The sequence below is a fragment of the Anolis sagrei genome, chromosome 4 (assembly GCF_037176765.1).
Source record: "Anolis sagrei isolate rAnoSag1 chromosome 4, rAnoSag1.mat, whole genome shotgun sequence".
Taxonomy (NCBI): domain Eukaryota; kingdom Metazoa; phylum Chordata; class Lepidosauria; order Squamata; family Dactyloidae; genus Anolis; species Anolis sagrei.
In genome coordinates, this window is record NC_090024.1 from 66,399,459 (window position 1) to 66,426,664 (window position 27,206).

Consider the following 27,206-nt stretch of genomic DNA (forward strand, 5'->3'; position numbering starts at 1 on the left):
ATTTGGAGGGCTGACTGTACCAATAACAATGTTGATGCCTTTTGTTTAGACTAATCGTCCCATTGAGTTGAGCACAACAATAGTTTGGACCAGCCCAACTTCATCATTGGAACTAGAAAGTGGGAAAAAACGTGATTTACAAAATAAGATCCATCAGCCAAGAAATCATCCTAAGAAGCTAGAAGTAGATGAGTCTGTTGAACCAATCTGTCTACGTGAAAACCAGAAATCAACTGGAGAGCTTCCTCCTAAAAGTGAAGATGAGTCTACACAGAATCATCCAAATAACAATGAACTGACTTGTGTTGATGTACCTGCAACAGAGCATGACAGTAAAAACACGACTCAGAAACTAGGCCTATCATTGCTTAAAAATGTGCCTGCTTTTGATGCTTTAGATGGCTGTAGAACAAATTTCAAAAATAGTGGTGTTGCTTCAGACTATCCACCAACATATTCTGGAATTCCAACCTTGCTTACAGGCTGTTCCCTTACAAGAACTCCATTTGCCCAACACTATCTAGAAAGCTTGCAGTCTCAGACAAATGTTGCTTTGCCTCAGTATCATGTTGGTTGTCCTCCAGTTTTTGGTGTTCCAGCAGGACTTATTTATTCTGCCATTCCTTTGGATCATGTTCAGAACTCATTGACTGCTGGATTGGCATTACATACAGATATGACATCCAGAGTATTAGGTACAACTCCACATTATAACTTCCCATCAAACCAGAATAGATTCAGTCCATCTAAAACAGGGCAAATAGTGGAAAGGAAGGAATCCATGCCACTTGGCTTTGGTAAGTCCATTTTTTTTAATATAGTACTGTTTTCTGATATGTAGTTTTGTCAAAATAGATTTCTTGATCCCAATTTTTAACCCTTAGTTGAGCAGAATGTCTATTTTGTGAATGCCTCTTTGTCTGAAACAGGCTTTCTTAAACTTTTTGCTTTTAAAACTGTATGTACTCCAGTATAAGCCTAGCTTTTCAGCCCTTTTTTAGGCTGAAAATGTCCCCCTTGGGTTATACTCGAATCTAGGTTATTTATTATTTTACTCTGTTATTATTAGTGTTTTACATTTATTTATTTTACTCCATTATTATTATTATGTACATATTCAAAAACATTTAACCTGCTTATGTTTGAATTAATGTAATTGTATTGGTATCTATTTTTATTTTGAAATTTACCTCTAGCTGCTGTATTTCCCACCCTCGGCTTATACTCGAGTCAATCCATTTTGCCAGGTTTTTTTTGGTAAAATTAGGTGCCTTGGTTTATATTTGAGTCGGCTTATGCTCAAGTATATACGGGTACTTCTCTAAATCAGGGCTTCTTAAACTTTTTCCATTCATGATCCCTTTCTGCCTGAGAAGTTTTTCGTGATCCTAGGTATGTAAAATAGATATTCAAATCAAGCATTTCCTGATGATAAATCAGCATTTGCAAGGCTTGCTAAACAAGCCTTTTTATGAAGTACGGCTGAAACAATTTCTGCAGAGTCCATTGTAAACACTGCACATTGTCAGTAACAGATTTGTGTAAATGGGTGATGTTCAGCAACCTGTTTGCTGTTTCAAGCTGTAAATGTAACAAAACAGGCAACTGAAATGACATTTATATTTGTTAGAATCAGATGTAGAATTAAACATTCTTTTCCTCAGTTTTGCTTCTAATTATTATAGGATAACAAAATAAATGCGAAATTAAACACATACCTTTTTAACAATTTTTAAAAATTCTTGCTGGATTTTCTTTTTCTTTCCTAGTACGTGTGAAAGTCCCTGCAGAAGTAAAGTTCCCTTATTCATGCTGTGTAGGACTGACTTCACACACAGTTCTTAGTATTCTTAACCCATCGGAACGGTGGCTACAAGTCAGCATCAACCTTCTTAGTATTATGTTTAATGGGGAAAAGGTATGTATCCAAGCTTGATGTATAGTAGTTTAAGTTATGTGTTTTATCGAGTATTACAAATTTTGGTCTCATGCCAACTGAAAAAGAAAAAAGAAAACCTGGATATTAATGGGGCTAACCAAAGTGAGTACTAGAGAGTTTTCCACTCACTGTGGTGAAGCTTTTATGTCCGCTCAAGTAGAGATTGGTATACACCAGGGCAACAGCTGGAAGATGACTTTATATTCATAAACGCCTTTCTACACTTTTGTATCTGTAATGACACTAGAATACATATTTTGGCTCATTTATATCCTTTTTGTCATTTTCTAGATGGACCCTCAGAATAACAGATGTCTGCTGTTTAAGAACAAAACTGTCATAGGACCCTGTACTTCAGAAGACCTAAAAATGCTATTTTTACCTTGTAAGGCAGGAGTCTTCCAATGTGTACTTAGCGTTGCCTCTTGGCCATTTTCTGCAGATGCAGATATAGTTGTACAGGCAGAGGTCCTATCTAGCAGGGTAACCGTGAATGCAGTTGCTGAAAATCCTGACATAGAGGTAAAAATTGTTGTTGTTGTCGTTCTTATAAAAATTGTGAGAAATAGGTAGTTTGTACTTATTTAAATCCGTTGTAAACCACCTCTCATAAGATAAAAATATAAATGCAGAGCATATAGAGAGCAAGAATAAGAAACACACTTTAGTCAACTTCAAATATTTACATTGTTTTAAATGTGGAAATAGTTCCCTATTTGTGTAAAGCTGCAAATAATTTGTACCAACTGCTTCACTTTAAGAAAAGTTTTCTACAAGTGAAGTGGCACTGGGGAAGAAAAATATTTTGTTTGCATGAAAAGCTCACTTCAGAGGTAGTGCATGAAGATGGACATTGTGTTGTTGAAGGCTTTCATGGCCGGAATCACTGGGTTGTTGTGAGTTTTCCGGGCTGTATGGCCAAGCATTATCTTCTGCCGCTTTGCCTACATCTATGGCAGACATCCTCAGAGGTTGTGAGGTCCTAGAAAACTGTCCTGATTTTAGAGTTTTAAAAAACTGGTAGCCAGATTTTGTTCATTTGCATAGTTTCTTCCTTTCTGTTAAAATTGTCCACATGCTTGTGGATTTCAATGGCTTCTCTGTGTAGTCTGACTTGGTAGCTGTTAGAGTGGTTCAGCATTTCTGTGTTCTCAAATAATATGCTGTGTCCAGGTTGGTTCATCAGGTGCTCTGCCATGGCTGACTTCTCAGGTTGAAATAGTTCAGTGCCTTAGTCTAAAATCAGGACAGCAAATAAAGAGCAACACTCAAAAAGCAGGGGAATTCCATACAAGAATCAACCAGGGCTAGCTAACACCTTGAAACAAAAAATTCCCCCAGGAAGCAACCAGCCAGGCTTTGAAGCTGCAAGTCCATTAAATGCTAAACAAGGTGGCCAATTACAACCCTCAGACCTGCCTCAAGCAGAGAGGAGTTATTTCTCCCACTCTGGACATTCCACAGATCTATAACCTTGCCTTCTTTCCAACAGACCCCTTAACCCAGGGGTCCTCAAACTAAGGCCTGGGGGCCGGATGCCGCCCTCCATGGTAATTTTCCCGGCCCTCGCTTAGGGTCAACCTAAGTCTGAAACAACTTGAAAGCATACAACAACAACAATCTTATCTCATCAGCCAAAAGGAGACCCACACTTCCCAATGAAATACTGATAAGTTTATATTTGGTAAAATTGTTCCTCATTTTAATTATTGTATTGTTTTTAAGTGATGTTAGAAGTACAAATAAAATATGTGCAGTGTGCATAGGAATTCATTCATTTTTTTCAAATTATAATCCGGCCCTCCAACAGTTTGAGGGACTGTGACCTGGCCCTCTGTTTAAAAAGTTTGTGGACCCCTGCCTTAACCTCTGAGGATGCCTGCCATAGATGTGGGCAAAACGTTAGGACAGAATGCTTCTGGTACATGGCCATACAACCGAGAAAACTCACAGTAACCCAAGATGGACATTGATTCATGAATATAACATGTGTATCAGTTGGTATCAGAGAAAATGCTACAAGTACTTGGGTTTCATGTAGGTTGTGTGCTTATCAAAATTTCTTGTATCAGCATATAGTACTAGAGAAGACTGTGGCAACTGCATTATGCAATACATAAAACTGCTAGTGATTTCAAAAACTATGATTGGAGTAATGCAGTTGCCACAGTCTTCTCTGGCACTGTATTCTGCACTAGCTGATGTTTTTACTGATAACTCTACATATCACTCATTGCAGTTATCCAACCCGATGTTATGGGAGTATAGGTGATTGGCTTTCTGTTTAAAAGAGAAACACACCCAGAATCTCTACTCTGGTGATCTGTCAGCTATAACTTTATGTCTCTGTACAAAATGTTGTTTTGTATACCTCGTTTGCTAAAAGTATCATCCTTTCTGTTTTTTTGTTTTTTTGTTTGTTTTGGTATTAGGTGGAAGCAGGAAAGACAAATCATCTTGACTTTGGTGATTTGCCATCAGGCAGCTGGAAAGCTCTTCCGCTGAAACTGACTAACAAGACTTGTGCTAGAGTGCCAGTCAGACTTGTTATTCATGCTGTAAGTACCTAAGCTAGTATTATACACCCTTAAATGAGCAATATATTGTGTTGTGACTGATTTTTTTAAAAGTGTAAAGGTAAAGGTTTCCGCTTGACATTAAATCTATTCGTGCTCACTGGGGGCGTGTCATCTCCAGTTTTAAGCCAAAGAGCTGGCGTTTTCCGTAGACACTTCCAAGGTCATGTGGCCAGCATGACTGCATGGAGCACTGTTACTTTCCCGTTGAAGCGGTACCTGTTGATCTACTTTCAGTCAGCAAGTTCAGCAGTTCAGCAGTTTAACCCACTACACCACTGGGGGCTCCTTTTAAAGTATAGTGATGCTGTATTGATTGGTGTGGGAAATAATATGGCATCTGGAGAATTTGCGCTATAATATAACAGTGCAAAAAGTTTCTGTATTACCTGAACAGGAGTCAATAACATAATATGTTGCAAACACCAATGGTACTCTAATTCTTAAAGAGTAAAATCATTTTTTTACAGAATGCTATAGCATGGCGCTGTTTCACATTCTCCAAGGAACCAGTTAACTCTACTCTTAGAAGTGCAGATCATACTTACAACATTTCCCAGTTAGCAGCACCTTCAGTGATATCTCATATAATGAATGCAAGCTGTGATCAGCACGTAAGTACTGTAGGCTAGACTGATTTACTTGAATTAATTAAAATAATATATTATTTGTATTCTCGGCTTCTAGCCTGCTATTAGTTTAGAGGTATTTGGGAACTATTTTATACTTAGTAGCCCATTGACTATTCTAAAGCAGTGACTGTGTGGATCATAATACATTGTGGCAAGTTTTTGGTGGTATGGGGATACCAAGTCACCTTGTCTCTCTCCTGAGGAATCTGTATAACGGCCAAGTAGCAACAATAAGAACAGACCACAGAACAACTGACTGGTTCAAGATTGGGAAAGGAGTACGTCAGGGCTTTATACTCTCACCCTACCTATGCTGCTTGTATGCCGAACACATCATGTGATGTGCGGGGCTTGACGAATCCAAGGCTGGAGTTAAAATTGCTGGAGGAAACATTAACAACCTCAGATATGCAGACGATACCACTTCGATGGCTGAAAGCGAGGAGGAGCCGAAGAGCCTTCTAACCAAGGTGAAAGAAGAAAGTGAAAAGGCTGGGTTGCAGTTAAACATTAAAAAAAAAAACCAAGATGTTGGCAACCAGACTGATTGATAACTGGCAAATAGAGGGAGAAAACATGGACACGATGACAGATTGTATTTCCAGGCACAAAGATTGCTGCAGATGCAGACTGCGGCTATGAAATCAGAAGATGTTTACTTCTTGAGAGGAGAGCAATGACCCATCTCAATAAAATAGTGAAGAGTACAGACATCACACTGGCAGTGAAGGTGTGCACGGTTAAAGTAATAGTATTCTTTGTAGTAACCTATGGATGCGAGAGCTGGACCATAAGGAAGGCTGAGTGAAGGAAGATAGATGCTTTTGAACTGTGTTGGAGGAAAATTCTGAGCCTTGGACCACAAGAAGATCAAACCAGTCTTTACCAAAGAAACTGAGCATCCCAGACTCTTCTCTCCTTCCTCAATAGATCGTTTAAGATAATAGCGACTTAGGCATCTTGGTCTTTCACACTGCGGATATACAGTCAGTCAATGTTTCATTTCAATCTTGTGTTCATATAATTCTTTAAAACGTACTTTGTGCTATTGATGCTTCTTTTCAGGATCCTGAAGTTCTAGTGGTTTGGGTCCAGTTCCAAGCACCATGCAAATCCGTGTCTTCAGGTATAAATTTGTTACCTTGTTTAATTAATGTAAACATAATTAAGAAATTAAGTGACATTGTTAATCCAAAAGAACAAAAACCTGTCCAGAATTAATGCTTGGTTATTCTTTCCATTAAATTTTAGTTTCACAGCTTGCATGCACTTCTTGGATATAGCCCTGAGCTCGACTGTTTTTAGTGGTGGCTAGGAGTTTGCACAGTTAAAACATGTGTGCCTGCTCTACCCATTGCTGAAGTTGTCTGATATGCCCTCATCATAAGGTGCCTTGATGACATTCCATTTAGATTAGTGTAAAACATTCTGTGTGGTGCTTTCTTTATAAAATATTTGAAAAATTCAAAAGTCACGAGGAAAGTTTGCTAATCAGTTATAGGAAGAAGAGAGATCCCTTGCTGTGACAACTTAAGTGTCTGCCAATTGTTTTTTTAATTTTATGACTGTTTTTAACTGAACCTTTTCTTATAAGCCACTTTAAGTCTCCCTTTAATGAGAAGATAGTGAGGTATAAGCTGAAAATCCTTTCTCCCCAGATTGTTTAGGTCCAGCAGATGAGTACTTTGCAAGAATTGATGTGGAGCTGGATTGTCCAGAGCCTGCTAATGTCCTAAGAAGTGTTCCTCTAAGTGCAAGATGTGGAACCCCTCGGATATTTGCTCCAAGGGGTCTGCAGGTATATTCTTTAGAACCATGCCCTTGGTATAACTTACTTAGGTAGTTCCTTCTCCTGTTTCTTCTTTTCCTCACTTGGGAAAATACTCTTTTCGGCTCCGTAATGCCTTATCTTGATTTTTGTTGGAACTTTGTTAAGTGTTATCTTTTTCTTCTTCTAGACTTTATACATGTCTACAGAGATTGGATTGTCAACAAGACGGCAATTGCCATTAAGGAATGTGGGGAATATTAAAGTTGACTTGAAGATCAAAGTAAGCATCTTAATCAATAAGTTCTGTTTTCCCCCCTCATCAGTAATAGGCTAGATCTACCATCCAAAAGTGGTTATTTCAATGATCAGCGATTCCATTCATTTTCAGCTCATCTTGATTTTTATATGTATTTCATATTCTTTCATATTCTTTGCTTTCAAAATATGCACTACTTGCATTTGAGATTTAATTTATTAAAGCTTTTCTCACACCTGTTTCATGGTATAATAAGTTGTGTGATCAAATGTAATCAGTAGAATCAAGTTAAAACTGCCATTATATATTACTTGTAGACGCTGAAGCAGAGCTTTTAAAACCAGGGGTGTCAAACTCAATTTCATTGAGGTCCATATCAGTCTTATAGTTATCTTCCAATGGCCACTGAATCCACGGATGCACAATCCGTGGATATAGAGGGCTAACTAACGTTTTTGCATAGTGGCCAGTGCTCTTTAGTTCGTATGAATTTGAATCCCAAAATGTTATAGAACAACTCCCATCACTTCTGATTATCCAGTATGTAGATTGGGGATGATGGGAATGGCAATCCAACAGCACGTGGCTCTGAGGTTGGGGAAAGGTTAAAGGACATTTTAACATCAGACATCATATCCACAAGCTTTGCATCTAAATTTAGACTCCACAATCCTGACAAACAACCTGCTGCCTTCCAGATGTCACTGTATCCCAACTCCAATCCACTCTAGTAATGTCTAATGATGATGTCTAATGATGAACACAAGAGTTGTAGTACAGCATCTGAAGAGCCACATTGAGGGCTTTGAGTATAACACATATGCTCTAGACCAGGCATGGGCAAACTTTTAACTTGGGGGCTGCATGGTGGGCCGGAGTGGGATGGGCAGGCCGGGAGGGAGGGGTTCTCCCCGAGTCCGTTCCCTGCCCTTTCCTCACTTTCCTCTTCTCTTTTGGAGGCAGAAAGTGGAAGAAAGACTGGAAACGTTTGGATCCCAGTAGGGTAGGCCATGGTCAGGATGAGAAAAAGTGTATCTATTAGATCCTGTATTGTCTACTCCTGATATAGAATCCTAGAGTTGAAAGAGACCTCCAAGGACCATCCAGTCTAACCTCCTGCCGTGCAGGGAGGCACAATCAAAGCACTCCCAATAGACAGTCTCTGCAGAAAAGCTTCCAGAGAAGGAGACTCCACGCACTCTGAGGCAGACTGTGCTACTCTTTTGGAAGCTCTTCCTAATCTTTTCAGTTGAATCCTTTCCCCTGCCATTTAAAACCATTGCTCCCTTGTGCCCTGGTCTCTAGAGCAGCAGAAAATCAGTTTCCCCCTCTCTCCTCCTCAATGGGACACTCTTTTAAATTTTGAAAATGGTTCTCATGTTCCCTCTCTGCCTTCTCTTCTGCTAGCTAAATATCCCCCAGGAGGAAGGAAAAAGAGAAGGAAGAAAGGGAGGAAGAGAAGGGTGGAGGGGAATGGAGGGAGGGAGGGAGGGAGGAAAGAGAGAAGGAAGGAAAGACTAAAGGGAAGGAAAGAAGGGGGGAAAGGAGAGAGGGAAGGAGAGAGGAAAGAGAGAAGGAAGTAAGTACGAAAGGGTGAAAGGGAAGGATGGAAGGAGAAAGAGGGAGGTAAGGGAGCAAGGGAAGGATTGAAAGAGGAAGGAAAGAGAAAAGGAAGGAAGAGTAGGATGGTGAGAGAGAGAAAAGCCTGAGAAAAAAGTCCACGGGACTGCATCCAGCCCCCAGGCCTGCGTATGCCCATACCTATTCTAGACTGTCTGGAAAGGTAGCTGTATTAAAGGAAAATTAGAATAATCTAATTTGATTGAAACCAGAACATCAAGTCTAAGACCAAATGCAGTTTCTTTATGAAATGCTGCGACTTACGCAGAAGTCAAATCAGCTAGTGAAAGCTTTTGCATGTCTCAGCTGTCACTAGAGCAGCTGATAACACATTTCAATTATTCTCTTTTTTTCCAGACTGTACAACCAGATAGCTACATTTCTGTTAAACCAGAGAATCTGGTCCTTATACCTAGGGAAGAAAAAGAATTGACAGTTGAGTTTTCTCCAAAGGACTACAAAGATGCAGAAAGGTAATATCACCTGATTCCCAATAATCCAGCAGTGATTATCTTTATGAGAATATCTAACTTTAAACTCTTGTTTCTGTAGTGTTGTGGAAATATTGGTGTTGCCATCTGGGCCAGAGTATAAAGTGACAGTAAAAGGTGAAGTGACCATGCCAGAGAGAAAGGCTTTGGTGCAGAAATGCCCCACTACAGAAGTGCCCCCCATTCTCGCCAACAAGCAGCTTCTCGCGTGGGGAGGTGTCCATCTTGGAAGAACAGTGTAAGTAACAGTTTGAGCAACATGATTGTTATTGCAGTTCGAAAACATGCAAATGTGAGTAGATCAACACGTACCGCTTCTGTGAGAAGGTAACAACACTTCATGCAGCCATGCCAGCTACATGACCTTGGAGGTGTCTATGGACAATGCCAGCTCTTCGGCTTAGAAATGGAGATGAGCACCACCCCCCAGAGTCAGACAGACTAGATTTAATGTCAAGGGAAACCTTTACCTTAGTATAGTTGCAGTAAGCTTGGCCTTGAAGCTGGCCAAGTTGTGGATAAATGGTTGAAATATTAAATCCTATGAATTAAACAAATGTTGCTGTTGAAAATGTGTTCAATTATAACTGGAATTTTAAAAGCCAGTGGTGATTCAAAATGAAATACTCATGCTGTAGTTCTTCTTTAGTACTTTTAGACGTATTCCTGAAAAATATGCACCTGTCTTATTCCTGTTTCCTAAATGGAAGCAAATTACTACATCATGTTAAACACTTGCAATTTTCAGTCAACAGAAATTGATTCTAAGAAATGACTCTTCATCTACTACTCAGCAGTTACAGTTGCTGATAAGGGGTCAAGATCAAGACTGTTTTCATGTGAGTAATGCAGTTTTAAGAAATTTTTACGTAGTTGGATATGGACTACTGGTATGTTCGAGAATCTGGCTATTTTTATGTGAAACTTCAAATGTAGCTTGAGTCTTCTGAGGCTTCAATCCCATACACATGGAAGTGGTGATTGTGTGGTGGACTCACATTCTGATTTATGACCGGCACTAAAGCACAGGTTAGTTCAGCAAGGATTTGCCATTGCCTTCTTCTGAGGTTAAGAGACTATAATGTGCCCAGTGTCACCCTGTGGATTTGCATGACTAAGCAAGGATTTAAACCCTACCCCTCAGTTATAGTCCAGTGCTCAAGACACAACTCAACACTGGCTCATATACACATGTTCCTAGAAATAAGTATTTTTGAACACAAACAATAACACAAACAAAGTTCTTTATACTTCCTTCTTTGCTTCCATGCTGGGCTTCTTTCTCGTGCAGATAAACAGCTTCACTCTTACAGAGCCTCTTCTCATGACAAACTTACACAGGAGCATCATACAGTAGCTTTTTATGTACAGCAGCCTACACACATCATAGCCTTCAACCTGAGGCTTCTCTCACTGAAGCTTCTTACACCAGGCTTTCTCATACTGAGGCGTTTTTCACACTGAGGCCTTGTCACACTGAGGGCTCTCTCAGGCTATTAAGCTACAGGCACACCTGCTCATATTGAACTGCAGCTTTTGTTGAGTCATTGTATCCATTTAACCCTTTCAGTGCTTGACTCACATTTTTGTAATTTAAAATACCTAGTTAATTTTTAATATTTCTGACAAAAATTATGATAGTCTAGGAATTAACAGATTAGCTCCCTAAATTTTACTCTGCTTTTTTCCCTTATATACTCATAGTTGAAACTTGAAGAACGTGCGTATAATAATTGCGAAATCAAGATACGCCCAAAACATGATTATACTGTCTGTCTAATGTTTACACCATCTCGATTAGCTTGCATGTGTGCAAAGCTTGAAATGAAACAACCTGGCCTTCCATTTCATCCAGGAATCAAATTTACTGTAAGTTGTCTCAAATGTGCAGTTTACAGAATATTTTGTGAAATGTATTTGGTGGGACACTTATTTCAGATTGACGGATGGATTCAGTTTTAAAGTAGTTTTTGATATCTCAATTCTATTGGTGTACAGGTTAAAAATAGCACTTCAAATACTTATATATTTTAACTTAAAGATCTTACCTAACTGGGCCTTGGGAAGGGTAGCTCAACCTTTCAAAATGAAAAGAAAAAAAAATCTATTGAATTTTCAAGTATGTGAAAGTGTAGAATTAATGTTCCTAAGTTTATGTGTCCAGTGGCTTTGGGATTGAAATGATAGTGAAAGTTAATTATGCTGGCCTACTCTCTGCTGTGTTTGTTTTCTATTTGCTACTTAAGTCATGGGGCGGGGTTGGGTCGTAAGCATAATAAAGCTATAACCATCAATTTCTGAACTATATACTATTTCAGAACACAAGAGCTTAAGACACTTTTAAGTAATTCCTCACATCCTGGTCTTAAGTGCTGACTCAGCTAATTTTGACTGCTGCTGTCAGCAAACAGATTTATATTGTAATTTAGATAAACTGGTCCCAGGTAATGTAGTTATGTGGATTTACCTTTTCTGAAACAAAGTTGAGGTACATCCTTAAAGGTGACCCAACAAATTAATTTAAATTAAAGTTGAGGGGAGAACTGGATGTTTGTGATGTCCTTTGGAAGACAATTTTAATATATTGTCAAAGGCTTTCATAGCCGGAATCATTGGGTTGTTGTGTATTTTCTGGGCTGTATGGCCATGTCCCAGAAGCATTCAATCCTGACATTTCATCTGCATCTATGGCAGGCATTCCACAGATATATAAACCCCATTTTCCTAGTTTCCTACAGACCTCTCAACCTCTGAGGATGCCTGCCATAAATGCAGGCAAAACGTCAGGAGAGAATGCTTTTGGAACATGGCCATACAGCCCTGAAAACACACAACAACCCAGTTTTAATATAGGTTCCTCTGCTTTTATTCTACATTGTTCTTGTGAATGGGAAATCAGTGAACCAGGGTCTGTAATTCCTGTGATTCTAAATATGAGGGTTTCTTTCCCCCTTTTAGATACCACTGTATGGATATGGAGGGAAAAGCAATGTGAGGTTCGAAGATGTTAAAAAATACGGTAACAGATACATAGTGGAGCTACATGAACTGTCACCTGGTAAACCATGCCAAACTTCTTTCACTATACAAAACACAGGGCATCGTTCTGCCTATGTGAAAGGAGTGTGTTTTAAGAACTTCTGTGAGAGAAATGCTATGGATCCAAAAGTCATGAACATTTTTCCAGACAAGTTTATCCTGAAGGAAGGATTGCAGCAGGTAGGTGTGAAAAAAATTGACACACTCTTGCCTCAAAACTGGTGTGAAACAAGAGATATGCATGATCTGTAAAATATGTAAGCTATTACCTTTTTCAAAATCTGTTGTATAGCTTTGTTCTGCATCGAACATTTTGACTGTATTTCTTCAATTTTAAGACATACTTTCCTATATAAACATCTCTAAAATGAGGTGTGTCTTAGAATTGCATCTTATGGGTTTTCGTTGTTGGTGCTGAAATTATAATCGATGGCCTCTTACAATTGAAAAAATACAGTATAATTCAAAGATAGTGGCACTTACTGGAGAACAAACTTAACACAAACATCTGTTTCCCCTAGAAAGTTACAGTAACCTACACTTCTCCCGAAGAACACAATGTATCATCTGTATTGGCTAAAATTTGTGTTTTCTATGGGGATGAAATTGCAAGACAGCAGTACTTCAGGTAACGGTAAATTGTATCAGTAATGTTCATTTTTGACCTTTCAGTTTAATTATAAGAACCAGAATATACATAATGCTGAGAAAACTGATTGGGAGAAACCAGAACATTTATTAAGCTTTTGTATAGAGTTAAATAATGAGGTTTGCTCTATGGTGGGGTTTTTTTTTTAACCAATTGACACTTTTATAAGGAAGTTACACCAGGGGAGGAGAAGGCCATCACTGGCTATTTGGTTGTTAGGGAACTGTTGCATGGCAAAGAAGGGGGAGGAAGCTCTTGTAACTATGGATTTTCCATAGATTGTTAGGACTGTGAGTTGCCCCTTGTAGGAACAGAATGTTGAACTGTATAGACCATTGATGAGATAATGTTCAGTTTTTAAATACTAATAGAAAACTAAAATTTGCATACATAGTTGATTTGTCTAGTGTTGGGAGAAAGATCCCCCAAATTCAAAGGGGTATAATTTTAAAAGTGCAACATTATTTGTTGTGATTCTTCTAGCACAGGGATTCTCAATCTGTGGGTCCCCATGTGTTTTGGCCTACAACTCCCAGAAATCCCAGTTAGTTTACCAGCTGTTACGATTTCTGGGAGCTGAAGGCCAAAACATCTGGGGACCCACAGGTTGAGAACCACTGTTCTAGTATGTTGGTGAGGTAGTATATTCAGATCATTGACATGTTGTTTACACTGATATGAACAGTTTATTTATTTAGTGTCAAAAGCATTGCATAAATAAGTTTAAAACTGTTCAAATAGAGGGAGCACAAACAACTAAATAATTTTAGACCAAAAACAGGCAACAGCAACTGCATTTTCTGTAACTTTAAGCAATTCTTCCTCTGTGCATGAGGCAAGTCATTGTGGACAAGCATACATATGCAGAGTTTTTTGTTCTCCATCACAGTCACACAAGGTGGAGGACTCTTCTAGGTAGTGCCATTTTGCCAGGTTGCCTTTTGAGCTGCCCACTTCTCAGTCTGTTCATATATGAACAGTTATTTTGTATGGGTAAATTTTTCTAATGTATGATCTATAACAGGGTTTCTCACCAGGGTTTCCTGGAGCCCTAAAGTTCTGCAAGAGTTCATTAACAATTCCGTGTGAAAGAATGATTGGAGAAACCCCACAATATTTGACTTGGAAATCTAATAATTCTTGTGCAGGAATTCCCAGAAACTATGAAAAAAGTTATGTTCTTAGTAGGTCTGAAGTCATGTAGTGGCCATATGCTCCTTCACCCTTCCTGAACTTTCCTGCATATTCAGGTGATTCAGAAGCAGTTGGGTGTTTACAAGGAGGCCATTAAAGTTACATTCTTTCCACTGAGAAATCTTTTGTAGATCCGCAGAGCAAGAAACACACAGATATTTCACCTGCATGCTGGACATCTGAGTTAAACAGGTATTGGTAGGAATCTGTGCAGATGACATTTGTGAAGGGAAGAATATGAAAATGACTTTCTCCCTTGTTACATCAAGTAATGTTAGATGGAAGTTTAATAAGTAGGTAGCATTACACTTTGACAATAGGGGGGAGGCTCAATTTGCTGTAGCTTTTAAGCATACTGCAGTGGAGTTCAAAAATACTCCTAAGTTAACTGGATTCATTAAAACACATGTTTACTGAAAATTCAAGCATCTTTATGGAATTTTTCGTAAGATTAATGGAAAAGAGAAGATAAAAATCTACTTCTTAAAATTGTCTGCACAGTTCTATGCAGCGTGGTGTAGCAGACGTGCAAAAAATACTTCCTGCTAATAATCCAGTCATAAATGTGAAGTTTGATGAGGAATTCCCTGGGCAAGAGCTGGTGACAGAAGGTACATTTACTTACTTGAATGAAGGTTTTTATATAGTTTATACATCTGATTTGTGCAAGTTTGAGATAGTAAAGGTAAAGGTTTCCCCTTGACATTAAGTCTAGTCCTGTCTGACTCTGGGGGGAGGGGGTGTCACCTCCATTTCTAAGCTGAAGAGCCGGCATTGTCAATAGACACCTCCAAGATCATGTGGCCAGCATGGCTGCATGGAGTGCTGTTACCTTCCCGCAGAAGTGGTACCTATTGATCTACTCATACTTGCATGTTTTCAAACTGCTAGGTTGTCAGAAGCTGGGCCTAACAGCGGGAACTCACCCTGCTTCTCAGATTCGGAACACCAACCTTTTGGCCAACAAGTTCAACAGCTCAGTGGTTTAACCTGCAGCGCCACCAGTTGCCCACGTTTGAAATACGCCACTTCAAATTTCTATATTTATTCTAAGCAATATATTTACCATTCATAAGTACTATAAAGTTCTGTTTGTAATCTAATTATAGATACTGTTGCTACTGCAGTATCTGCCCTTTCCAGAGCTATTATCTTTTCCTCCTCTGCATACCATGATTCTGCACATGATAACAAGAATTTTCATTCATTTGGATATGAACTGAAGTTAATGCCATCAAACAATTGAATTTGATCCAATTTGAGCTAATATCCAATTGTATGTTTTGACATTTCTTTTCTGTAGACTTCAACATTTATATAAATTCAACTGAAGTTAATAATAGATAGGCTTGTGTGTAAACCGCTCCATAGATTAAATTTGATAAGGCCACCAGTGAGCTTTTTAAAAAAATGCCATTATGTCTACTTCACTCATTTTTATGTACCTAGTTTTGATCCTAAATACCCATATTGGAAGTCAGTTATATTTAAAACTACCGAGCAGTTAGTGAGCAGTTATTCCCTTAGCCTATGGAGAATTTTAAAAGAATTGTAATTGCTGTGACAGATGTTAATGGTAGTATTTCTTTGCATCATAAATTCAAATAGTTTTTCAGAGTACTGTCAAGACAGGATGATAGCTGATTTTAAATTGCATAAAAGTAATTCTATACACGTGCGTGGTGCATTAAGATAATAAGTTTGAACATTACTGTCAAAGTTTGGATGAAACAATGAATATTAAGTCTTCAAATAAAACCTGAATGTATATATGGATGTCAAATGTTTGTGAAGCAGTGATAAGATCATTGGTACACACTTTTGCAAATACTGAGTTCCACTCCTAGAAATGTGTGTGTGTCTGCCGTAATCATACTTGTTCAGGTTTTTGTAGAACAATTATAGAGCATCCACGTCCTTTGTATTTCCAGTGCCTGAGTCAGGTTCAGTGAGATATATATAGAAGAAAAGCACATTTTGAATATATCTGTATTAAGTACTTTAATGTTCTTTCTTGCAACTTTTTCCATGGCCATCTTATTGTTACAAGTCTTAACATAAGGTTGTTCTGAAGCAGGCTATAGCTGTGTCTCTTTACTTGTTGTACTTCCAACCTTCCCCCTATATCTGGCCCAAAAATAGCCAGTTGTGCCTCCAGAAGCCTCCAGGGAATGTGATTCAACATTTGGATGGATCCTAAGTCTGTTGATACCTGGAAGAACATGAGAATACATTTCAGATTGGGGCAACAAAAACTTGCAAAATGTGAAGTAATAATTTTTTTGGGTTTCTGTGAGTTTTCTGGGCTGTATGGCCATGTTGCAGAAACATTCTCTCCTGATGTTTCACTCACATCTATGGCAGGTATCCTCAGAGGTTGTGAGGTATATTGGAAACTAGGCAAGGAAGGTTTTTATATATGTGGAAGGTCCAGGATGGGAGAAAGAACTCTTGTCTGTTGGTGGTAAGTGTGAATGTTAATCACTACAACATTCACACTTAACACCAACAGACAAGAGTTCTTTCTCCCACCCTAGACCTTCCACATATATATAAACCTCCCTTGCCTAGTTTCCAACAGACCTCATAACCTCTGAGGATGCCTGCCATAGATGTGGGTGAAACATCAGGAGAGAATGCTTCTGGAACATGGCCATATAGCCCGGAAAACTCACAGCAACCCAGTGATTCCGGTCATGAAAGCCTTCAACAACACATTTTTTTTTCTTGGTGTGCTGTTTTTTAGGTCTGTCTCTGGAGTTAATTTGGGGCGCTGATTCAGAAAGTTATATTGGACAGATCACATCAACTCTAGTTTCTTAGATACAGTTGTTATGATTCTCTAAGGGTGAGCAGGTGGACTAGTATATAGCATATGTTCTGTCTCAAAAAACTAGAGCAGATAGAGGAAAACTGTTGCCATTTTTGGAATCACCAGGTCAAATATATCCAGAAACAGGTCTAACATTTGAGGCACCAAAATAGGTGTTTGTCAGTGTAAACCATGTGATTGTTCATCAATTGCAGGCCAATGCACACTGAATATTTCAGTTTGAAATAGCCTTATCTGGCTTGATTAATCTAGCTTTAATTTAAATGTCTTCTCCTAGTGTATGATCTTCCACAACATTCAAATGACCTTCAGAATTTTTTCACAAATATGCGACGGCTTACTCTTTTTGTTGTTAATGCCTCTAAGAGTAAAGCTTGTGATGTCAACCCATCTTCAGCACATCCTGCAACACTGGAAAGGTAATGTCTCATTTGATCTTCATATTTATTTATTTATTTACGACATTTATATGCTGCCCTTCTCACCACGAAGGGGAATTAGAGCAGCTTACAAATAAAAAGTAAATACAATATATTATATTATTATCATAGCACAATATTAATATTATATATTACACTGTACTATAACATTATACTGTAATATTGTTAGTAATATTACATTTAATATAAAATATATAATTATAATATCATTTTATTAGTAGTAGTAGTATATTGTATTACATTATAATATTATCAATATTATATGTATATACAATATATTATATTATATTACATTACATTACATTATATTATATTACATTATATTATAAGCATAGTGCAGGAGATAAGAAGGAATTGCCTTCCTGGCCCCTCTCTTCACTCTGACCTCAGAGTGCGGGGGGGGGGGCTCCCAACTGATGACACTGGAGGCAAGATGGAACTGCCTTCATGGCCCCTCTCTTCATATGAGTGGATGGTATCCTTGAAGTGACTGGCTTGGCTCTGAAGGAGTTGGAGGTGGTGGCCGACAGAGAGCTCTGGCGTGGGCTGGTCCATGAGGTCACGAAGAATCGGAAGCGACTGAATGAACAAACAACACAACAATTGCTGTTATATTGGCAAAAAATTCTTTTGTTCTGGTGAAGTATTCAGGCAGCGGGGAAGAGGCCAATCAAGAAAGGGTTCATTTCAGTCACTGGCAACGCATTCCATATTCATTTAGAAAGTTGTTCCTTTTGGATTCCTACTCACGGCTTTCCCCTTGTTGTGCCCAGGAAAGTTTGAATAGTAGGGTTTTTTTTGCTTTCCCTTGATCTGTCTCCTTAATTTCTGGTTGCTTCTCCCCTCCCCCATCTTTTGCTCCTTTCCTCTGCCTCTTCCAATGCATCTCAGACATTTTCCTTTTCAGTGATTTTTTTTAATCTCCCCCGTTTTGGGAATGAATTGAGAAAGGGCTAGGGATTCAATAGGAGATACTCTCCAAAATATCGAATGATCTCTTGGGGTGCCTGGGTAGCAATTAGGATTAAAATTTTCTTGGATGATTCCTTTTCCTTGGCTAGAATACATCGTCGGTTCCCAATGTGTCTATTTCACTTAATGATTAAATACAAATTCAAAATATGAATCTATATCATACGGGCCACGTTCTTAGCTAAGACTTAAGCTACTAAATCTCTTTACTAACAACAAACCATGATTTATGAATAAACTATTAAAAAAACTTTCTTAATATATTTGCGACTGAGAATTGACAATTTATACTTAATAATTGGAATTGTGCAAATTAAAGTAAATATTTTCAGATTCCTCTTACCAGTAATGCTGGAGGAAGCACAGATTTAGGACTTGACTCGGGTTTGTTCCATTGCATACAGCACTGAACTTCAATATATCGGCTGTTTATATTACATCATTTTAAATCCTGTTTTCCATGGTCTTCCAGTAGTTTGGTATTCAATCACTACTTAAATTGTTTTACAGACTTGATACTCCTGAAAAAAATAGTATGACTTTGGATGTACTGCCTGTTAAAGGACCTCATGGTTGTCCATTGTCTTCGACTGCCCATAATCTAACTGAAAACCAACTTGTTTCTCAGAACACTTGGACTCTTCAGACTGAATTTCTAATTCTCACAGCTCCTTCTCAGAGTAAGTATTTATTTATTTATTTTATTCTACAGTATTTATATACCGTCTTTCTCACCCCTGGGGGGACTCAAAGTAACTTCAATTATTTTAGTGCTTGTTGCTTTTGCCCCTTTTGGTGGTTTAAATGAATTCATTAGGATTAGAGATAACACTATGTAACAAAATTTGAAAAAAAATGTTCCTGGTTTGAAAAGTGTTATTTTCTGTTTCATTGTGTGATACGTACGTTTAAAATAGTTATTATACCCCAGAAACTTTGTTTTTGTGCCTGCCACAAACTATGTTGAATTGGTTGAGACTCTTGTGAGATATTAATTGAAAAGCTATAGCAAAACGTGCTGCAGAATGTCCCACAAAAACAAAGTAGTTGAGAAGAGACATTTAATAAACCAGGATCAAAAATCATGTTACATAGTGTAATTGATTTTAGATTCGGTTCTTTTGAAAATGAATCATACATTGTGAGTTTAAGGGATTTTTTGGTAGTAGAAATGTTTGTTGTTTGTTTAAATTTTGGATTTTACATTGTCAGGTGTGTTGCATATGATAGTATGATGATTTATTTATTCCCTGTAGCACAGTGGTTCCCAACTTTCTTTTGACCAGAGACCATTCTCCAACATTAGTACCAAAAGGGTTATGCATCAGTTTTTGGTCAATATTAGATTTGGCTTGGTTATTAGGGGTGCTGATTCAGAATATTGCATTGGATAGACCACATCAGCTTTAGTTTCTGATACAGAACACATGCCATCCTGTAGTCGCCACCTGCTCACCCACAGAAAACCATATTAAATAATCTAGAGTTGATGTGGTCTATCCAGTGCAATTTTCTGAATCAGCACCCCAACAGGCCTAAAAACAAAAACACCAAGAAATTTTTTTTTTGGTTGTGCTGTGTCATTATCCGTGGATTCTGTTAACGCTTGGCACTATAAGAGGAATTTTTTAAAAAAATAATTTTTATTGAAGGTCATTTTTGATAGATGCAATAAAAGAAAGAGGATAAGGAGGGGAGAGGAAGAAAAGAGAAGAAGAAAAACCAAAAAAAGAAAAGGATGCAAAAATAAAATAAAATAAAATAAAATATTAAGCTTTCTGTACTTCTGGTCTTCTTCTTTTTTTGTTGTGTCCTTCCTTTCTTCCTTAAAAGGAAAAGGAAAATGAAAAAAAGGAAAAAAGAAATGACTAATATTTGTATTTATATGTTCTTTCTCCCTTTGTGCTGATTTCGTAGGTGTGTGATTTCCATTTTCCCCCTATTTAGATAATTAATATTTTCTTCTCTTTTTCCATGTATTTTTTAAATGGTTGCCAATCTGTTTTCTTCCTTGATGTTCCTTGGTATCTTATTAGGAGTTGGGCACTATAAGAGGGTTTCACAAGTGCAGTTGCTCTTGTTGCAAGGGTGTAGCAACGGTGAAGCCACGGACCATATTTTCATTCTTGTGACCACTGGTGGCCCACGGACCACAGATTAGGAACCACTGCTGTAGCAGAAGCCCTTATTTGAATGGATGCACATGGAAGTTAACCAGTTTTCTTATACCCATATTACTCGAGTATATAATGCCATTGAATGTAAAGGTGCACCTGAAATTTGAAGGTGCACATTGCAAAAAATGCATTTGCCCTCAAATGTAATGCATCCAGCAGTGCAGGCCCAGCATGTTAGGGAGGTAGGCAGCATGAATGAGGCCAACTGCAAAGCCGTATCCCTCCATCAGGCTAAGGCCAGTGAACTCCTCAGCCTCATACGATTACCAACGGGCCTCGTATGAAGCTCCTCCTTTTTCACACAATTGAGTTTCTGTGTACAGATAACACGCCATCAAATCTAAGGTGCACCTCAATTTTGGGAATATAATTTAGCCAAAAACGATGAGCATCAGACTCAAATAAATATGATATGTTTAATAGATGCAGTTTCTAATATTATGCTAAGTACATTAGTCTGTAATGCAAATATTGTAAGAGATAATTTGTTCAATTTATATTTTCAAAGATGGAACAACAGTCACTAAATATGCACAAATAATTAACAACTCAAGCAGATCATTGAAATTTGAGCTGTCATGGCCTGCTCACTGCCTTACTGTAACACCTCAACATGGAACTATTGAACCAAAGTAAGTGCTTCCATTATTCATTAACTTATAAAACATTGTTTAATAGATGTCACACCTGGCAACAATCCTACTGAACTCAATGAGATTTAATTCTGAATATGTATATAGGACCAAATTTTAAACCATATAATTTCATGATATTATGAGAGTTGACTATATAGCATAGGAATACTTTTTAGTTACTAAAATGCTTAATATGTATTAATTTTATTTTAATTTAAACTTAATTATAATGTTATTGGAATTGTATGTGTTTTAAACCATTGAATAATTGCCTATATGTAAGCTGCCTTGAGTCCCCTTAGGTGTAGAGAAAGGAAGAATATAAATATGGCAAATAAAAATAAATAAATAAACAAATAAATAAGTTTTCTTCATGATGGCATGTTTCTGCCTAAGAATGCATGCTCCCTGATCTTTAACGATGGCAAGAATATTTAGATTGCCCATGACAAAAGAGTAGCATCTGAGTGGTAGAAAAATTAAACCTATTTGTTTATGATTCATTTAATAGCATCCAGACAATGTTGCCAGTATTTCCAGCACAGACATTTATTTTCTGTTGTGAGATATACCATAGATATATCATATGTACATGATGCACTACAGTCTGTAAAAAAAAATCACATATAGCAGGGATGGAAAATGTCAAGATCCAGAAGCCGTAGTAAGCCCAACACAGAGTAAAAAGGTTCAAACACAACTTTATTGAACAAAAAGAAGTCTTTAAAGCACTTAATTTCAGTGCAAAGGGTTCAGACAAAACGTTGGCATCAAAAACGCAACTATATCAGTAACAAAAATATAACCCGGATTATATAGCTGTTTAATCCGGGTTAACACAAAAGTTCAGCAATCTGCCTCAAAATATACACAGTTCACAAACACAATAGGGAGAGGCAAAAAACGAAGTCCCAAAGAGTTGCCAGGTCAGAACACAAAGTTAGCAATGGTTAAGTCCAAAAGACAAAAGCGTTGGTCAAACCGGTCCAGAGTCAAGCCGTTGCGAGAGGTAAACACAGGAACGCAGGAATCTGTAGTCCAAGGACCCAAGCTCGAGAGCTGGCAGTAACAAAGATTCACATCCCAAAAGAGACACTTTGCCTTCTGCAAAGAGTCATACAAACAAAACCCATTTTTATCCTAAAGTTCCTCATCAGAGGATGATGAGCTCCCCAGCCTTTCCTCATCGCTCTCAGCTGCCTCCAACCCCGCAGCTGTACATGAGCGCCCATCCCTCCACCTCTGCCAGCGTCTGTCAAGACTTAGGTCTTGCCAAGTGTTCCCCGGTTGCCAGTCCCCAATAAACCCCTCAAATTCATCACTAGAGGTGGGTTGGTTACAAATGTCCCTAATCCCCTGAACACAGGTCCAATCCAGCTCATCCTCCTCTCCCATGTCACTCCCAGACCCATCACTCCTTTCAAACCCCATGAAGTCCTTGTCCTCTGTAGGAGTGCTAAGTATTTCCCGAATACGCTTCCTCTGAAGCTCTTCGTCGGACTCTTGATCGCAAGTAGCCCGCTTTACTCCCCTACTCTCCTCCCCATCCCCCATTTCACAATCGGAGAAGCCCTCAAACGTCTCAGAATCACTTGGAGCCATGATTATCTCCCTAATCTGTTTTCGCTGCTGCTGCTCCTCCTCCAACACCTGAGCAGACCTCTTCTCCCTTCTACAGGTAGTAGTAACGTTACCATCACGCTGAACTCCAACAGAAAGTGACACTCGACCTGATGCTTGGCCTTTGATAATATTATATACCAGATCTAAAAAATTAAGTGCAGTACAATATAAGAGAGCTGCATTCATCAGCATGTTGACTTTGCTTTTTATATGTGACCAGTCCTGTGAATAGGCTAGGTTTGCAATTCATCTTCTCATAGCTTACTTACTGTTGAACTTAATAATGAATTTTATTTACAGAAGCAGCATTTCAATTCATGTGAGTCCAAACCCTTCACTCGCAGAAAATAAATCCTTATTCCCATGGAGTGGTCTTGTTTATATACATTGCGATGGTGAACAAAAGGTAAGTTGCTTAAAGAAATTTATATCTGTGAAAATACTGGTTTCTCATTAATCTCTGGGGGTTGTTTTTTTGTATTTCTCCTTTTAATTGTATGGGTTATATTCTTTTAAATAATGTTTGCCAATATGCTTATTTTGTGAATTATTAGTTGTTCTAGGAAGTTGTTCAAAGTTGGAGTATAAATTGGTAAATTTACTAAGATTTTAAAAGTAGGACTGGAAAAGTCTTAGCCAACGTATTTACGGATGATGAATGATGGGAGTTATGGTGCAGCAAATATAGAATGGCCCAAAATATGTATGTTGGTAATAGTTCAACATTTACTTCGTTACATTGGCCTAAAATCCAATGTAGCACTGGCTCTTAACTATCAGCTTAACAGGATGTACTCCTCTCATTCCTGCAGCACTGTGTTTCACCTGGAGAGTAGCTCCAGTGGGATACTCTGAGTTGGAGGAAGCTTTGGAGGATCCAGTGAGGATGAATCATCCCTCTTCCACTTCTCTTAGAGCTTCTAATTCCATTACTGAAATGATCTTTTTGGGTCACCCTGTAGCTCACTAATGGCTTTTAATCCTTGATTTTGATATATACATCTGTCAGAAAGACTGGATAGAAATCACTGTGGGATAACTTGAGGCAAATAATTAGAAATTTGTTCTATGAGGTGAAGTATCCATTTTGTGTTCCCATCCAATGAAGCAAGACTCATGTGAAACTCAAACATTGCATTTAAGGACTAGCCCCTTGGCCCCTCCCCCAGTTTTCCCCTTAACTTAATCTAATTAGTTTCTACTGTTTTGACACTTCATTACTGGTGTTTTCCTACCCTTCCTTTTTTTAAAAAAAACCCTCTATCAATCTTTTTTCTTGGAATCAATTGTTTACTTCTATTCCTAAACAGCCCCAAATTATCTTCACTGCATCCTTCTTTTTAGTCTTCTTTTAAATGCCTTGCTTCCACCAAAGACATTCGGAAAGTTTCCTCTTTTTTATTTGCTCTCTGTATTCATATGGCAGAATAACATGACCATACAGCCCGGAAAATTCACAGTAACCCAAGAATAATAATAAGAATAGGCCACCTTACTTGGATCTGTGCACATCATTCAAAAATACATCATACAGTCCTAGATGCTTGGGAAGTGTTCGACTTGTGATTTTGTGATACGAAATCCAGCATATATATCTCATTTGCTGTGATATACTGTGTTTTTGTGTCAGCATAATAATAATAATAATAATAATAATAATAATAATGAGGGGCTTACAGCGAGTAACAGTTAAAATAATAAAAAATAGTACATAGGTCAAATTAACATAACTTAAAATAGAACCAGTGCAATTACTAAAAACATATAAGAGCAGAACATAACATCAATGTCAAAAATAGCTGCTCTTGCTGGAATAAAAGCATTAAAAGTGTTAAAACCGCAGATCTTACTAAAATACCTCTGTTTAAGACTGATAGTCTCCAAAAGCCTGCTTCCAGCGCCAAGATTTAAGTTGCTATGGTTGAATGAGGTTCTGGCTCAGTATTCGTGTGCTATTCCAGTTCTGCAGAGCCTGGGAGAAAGGCATTTGTAGAGGAAGATAGAAGTTCTGCAAAAGGAAATTTAGATGAGCAGTTACAACATTGTGAGATAAGCCTGCTTCCTATTTCTTGCCTCACTCAGTGTAAGAGTGTTACTAGTCAAACCACACACCAGACCAATTCGTTATTTTTTAGTATAGATACTCTCAATGAGCACCAGAGGGTGCTGGAGCATTCCCATGTACCTTCAAATAGTGAGTAAGCACTTTCAGCAAATTATGTTTCTTTTAACTCATCACTTCAGGAGGACAATTTTTGGCTTCCTTGTTTTTCATTTCCTCACATTTTTACAGCAGGTGCCCAGTATATTGATACCCATTTATATAATGAAGCCCTCATTCAGAAATGTGCTTCAGAGGTTACTAATACTTTTCAGGACAATCCCAGTATCACCACTTGAACTGGGCAATATATACAGTCTCTAACTGTGCAGCATAGGGCCATAGCAAAGTGTGAAATTTCTTAATCTACTGACTAAAAATGTCATGCTATTGATCACGTGTCTGAGGAGGAAGACAAGCAGCTCTTTCCTGATCCAAGGGATGTTATGACAACATGTAAATATCATGCTGAAACTGATTCATATGTTTGCTCACTCCTTTCTCCATCAACTAATGATGAATCTTACAAGAATGTGGTCAGACTTTGTGTGGTCAGTTGGAAAATCCACCTGAGTAGCATCTGTTCTCTAGTGCTGGCTTATATGAGCCACAAACAAATTTGTGTTCTATCCTTCAAATAGATTTACATGTGAATCTAAAACCAAATGTAGTATCAGCACGTTCCCCCAGTTATATTACAATTACTCAATATACTTGTTTCATCGCATCCTCACATCAGGTGTTTCTCTATTCCCACTGCTAGTTCACAATAGTTTTCCAACATGGAATTCCTCACAATTCTCAAAATCCAGACATCTTTCTAGTTACTTTTCTTGTTTAGCTTGACTGTAGAAAGAATAGGCATAATAGCTCTGATTCTGGTCCTTAACTGTTTTCTTCCAATATGAGAAGAGCCTTGACTCACTGGGCAGTGAGAGGAGCTAACCCATCACTGGATATTTTATTGTTGACATAGGATAAACATTCAAAGTCAGTTTTTAATGTTCCACATAACAATGTATTTCTCTCCATTTCTTCCTGCACCTCTCCCCCTTCTTTAGCTTCTTAGAGTACAGATTCGGGAAGATACTTCAGAAAAGCCATCTGAGAAGGCCTCATCTGTTGCCAGAGTTGGCGTTCAGCAACTGGCTGAGCTTCCTGTTATTCACATACAGCCTCTTCAGAAACCACAATCAACAAAACTTGAAGTAAAGAATCGGTCTCTGTGTTTTCCTGAGACATGGTGTGGTGAAACTGCAGGTACTCTCTAGCTTTCCTGTAACCGGTAAATAAAATATGTAGTAGTGGAAATGAGTTAATATATTTAGTAGTCATATGCATTCAGGCCAAAAGGCATACCATTTTCGGATCCATTTCCATCTGATCCCTCATTTCATTTTTCCAGAAAGTTTCCCCAAAAAGGGGGAGGGGGGTGTTTTCCTTGTCATTCAGCAGATATTTGGCCCATTGGCTACAATGGTAAACTTTAAAGGCTCAATCCTAACCCATTGTAAGGCCTATCTGCATGAAACCTACCTCAGTTGTAGACCACAGTTATAACTGCAGGTCTGCCCAGTTTCAAAACAATTCACCAATCTCCTGATTTTTAAAGAATTATTTTAAGTTTTAAACATAACATTTTTTTAAGACGAACCACAAGAGAGGGTTCAGGGAATTGTAGTTGCTGGTTGTGTCTGTTCTCAACCAGTCAGAGCATGGACACCACCAGGCTTTTTATTGACTGAGAGAGACACAGAGAAAAACTTCAATTCCAATCATAATCCAAAATGAACTTTTAATAGCCACCCTATGCTTGTGCCACTGGGAAAGCAAGTTCTAAGGGCCCTCTCTAGAGAAGGAAGGGACATTCCAAGAAAAAAATGGAGGAGGCTTCTTCTGCGGGAGAGAGAAAAAGATGCCACACATTCCCTTTGACTATTTTGTGGATTTAACTCTTTCAGAAAATATCATCTCTCTGGATTCGTTTCACTCCCCTTTTCATCTCTCTCTTCTCCTGTTTTTGAAAATTACACAAAAATCGCCACCCGAAAGCTACAAATCTTTTCGTTAACAGTGATTTGGGCCCAACTCTAATATTTAGTATGAAAATCACCACATGTAGATTACAGTTAAAATAAGAATTATTATTAACTTTATTTCTCACCATGGGGACTTAAGGCAACCAACAACCCCAGGCTTTAATCAAGTTTTAAAAACGTAATACAAAAGTTAAACAAGTATTTATTTATTTATTTATG

At 38.1% G+C, this 27,206-nt stretch overlaps 1 protein-coding gene across 1 annotated transcript in view; it reads left to right on the forward strand.

Annotated features, from left to right (window-relative positions):
- CEP192 (centrosomal protein 192) overlaps nucleotides 1-27,206 on the forward strand; it is a 92,774-nt gene that overhangs the window by 58,805 nt on the left and 6,763 nt on the right. The window contains exons 29-48 of the mRNA XM_067467077.1: nucleotides 50-797; nucleotides 1,770-1,918; nucleotides 2,231-2,461; nucleotides 4,372-4,497; nucleotides 4,986-5,129; nucleotides 6,213-6,273; nucleotides 6,806-6,945; nucleotides 7,106-7,198; nucleotides 9,152-9,267; nucleotides 9,347-9,523; nucleotides 10,034-10,124; nucleotides 10,990-11,154; nucleotides 12,244-12,504; nucleotides 12,846-12,952; nucleotides 14,669-14,778; nucleotides 17,278-17,419; nucleotides 18,923-19,092; nucleotides 21,098-21,221; nucleotides 23,148-23,253; nucleotides 26,010-26,208. Coding sequence (XP_067323178.1) covers nucleotides 50-797; nucleotides 1,770-1,918; nucleotides 2,231-2,461; nucleotides 4,372-4,497; nucleotides 4,986-5,129; nucleotides 6,213-6,273; nucleotides 6,806-6,945; nucleotides 7,106-7,198; nucleotides 9,152-9,267; nucleotides 9,347-9,523; nucleotides 10,034-10,124; nucleotides 10,990-11,154; nucleotides 12,244-12,504; nucleotides 12,846-12,952; nucleotides 14,669-14,778; nucleotides 17,278-17,419; nucleotides 18,923-19,092; nucleotides 21,098-21,221; nucleotides 23,148-23,253; nucleotides 26,010-26,208 — 3,460 coding nt within the window. The remainder of the gene's footprint in view (nucleotides 1-49; nucleotides 798-1,769; nucleotides 1,919-2,230; nucleotides 2,462-4,371; nucleotides 4,498-4,985; nucleotides 5,130-6,212; nucleotides 6,274-6,805; nucleotides 6,946-7,105; nucleotides 7,199-9,151; nucleotides 9,268-9,346; nucleotides 9,524-10,033; nucleotides 10,125-10,989; nucleotides 11,155-12,243; nucleotides 12,505-12,845; nucleotides 12,953-14,668; nucleotides 14,779-17,277; nucleotides 17,420-18,922; nucleotides 19,093-21,097; nucleotides 21,222-23,147; nucleotides 23,254-26,009; nucleotides 26,209-27,206) is intronic.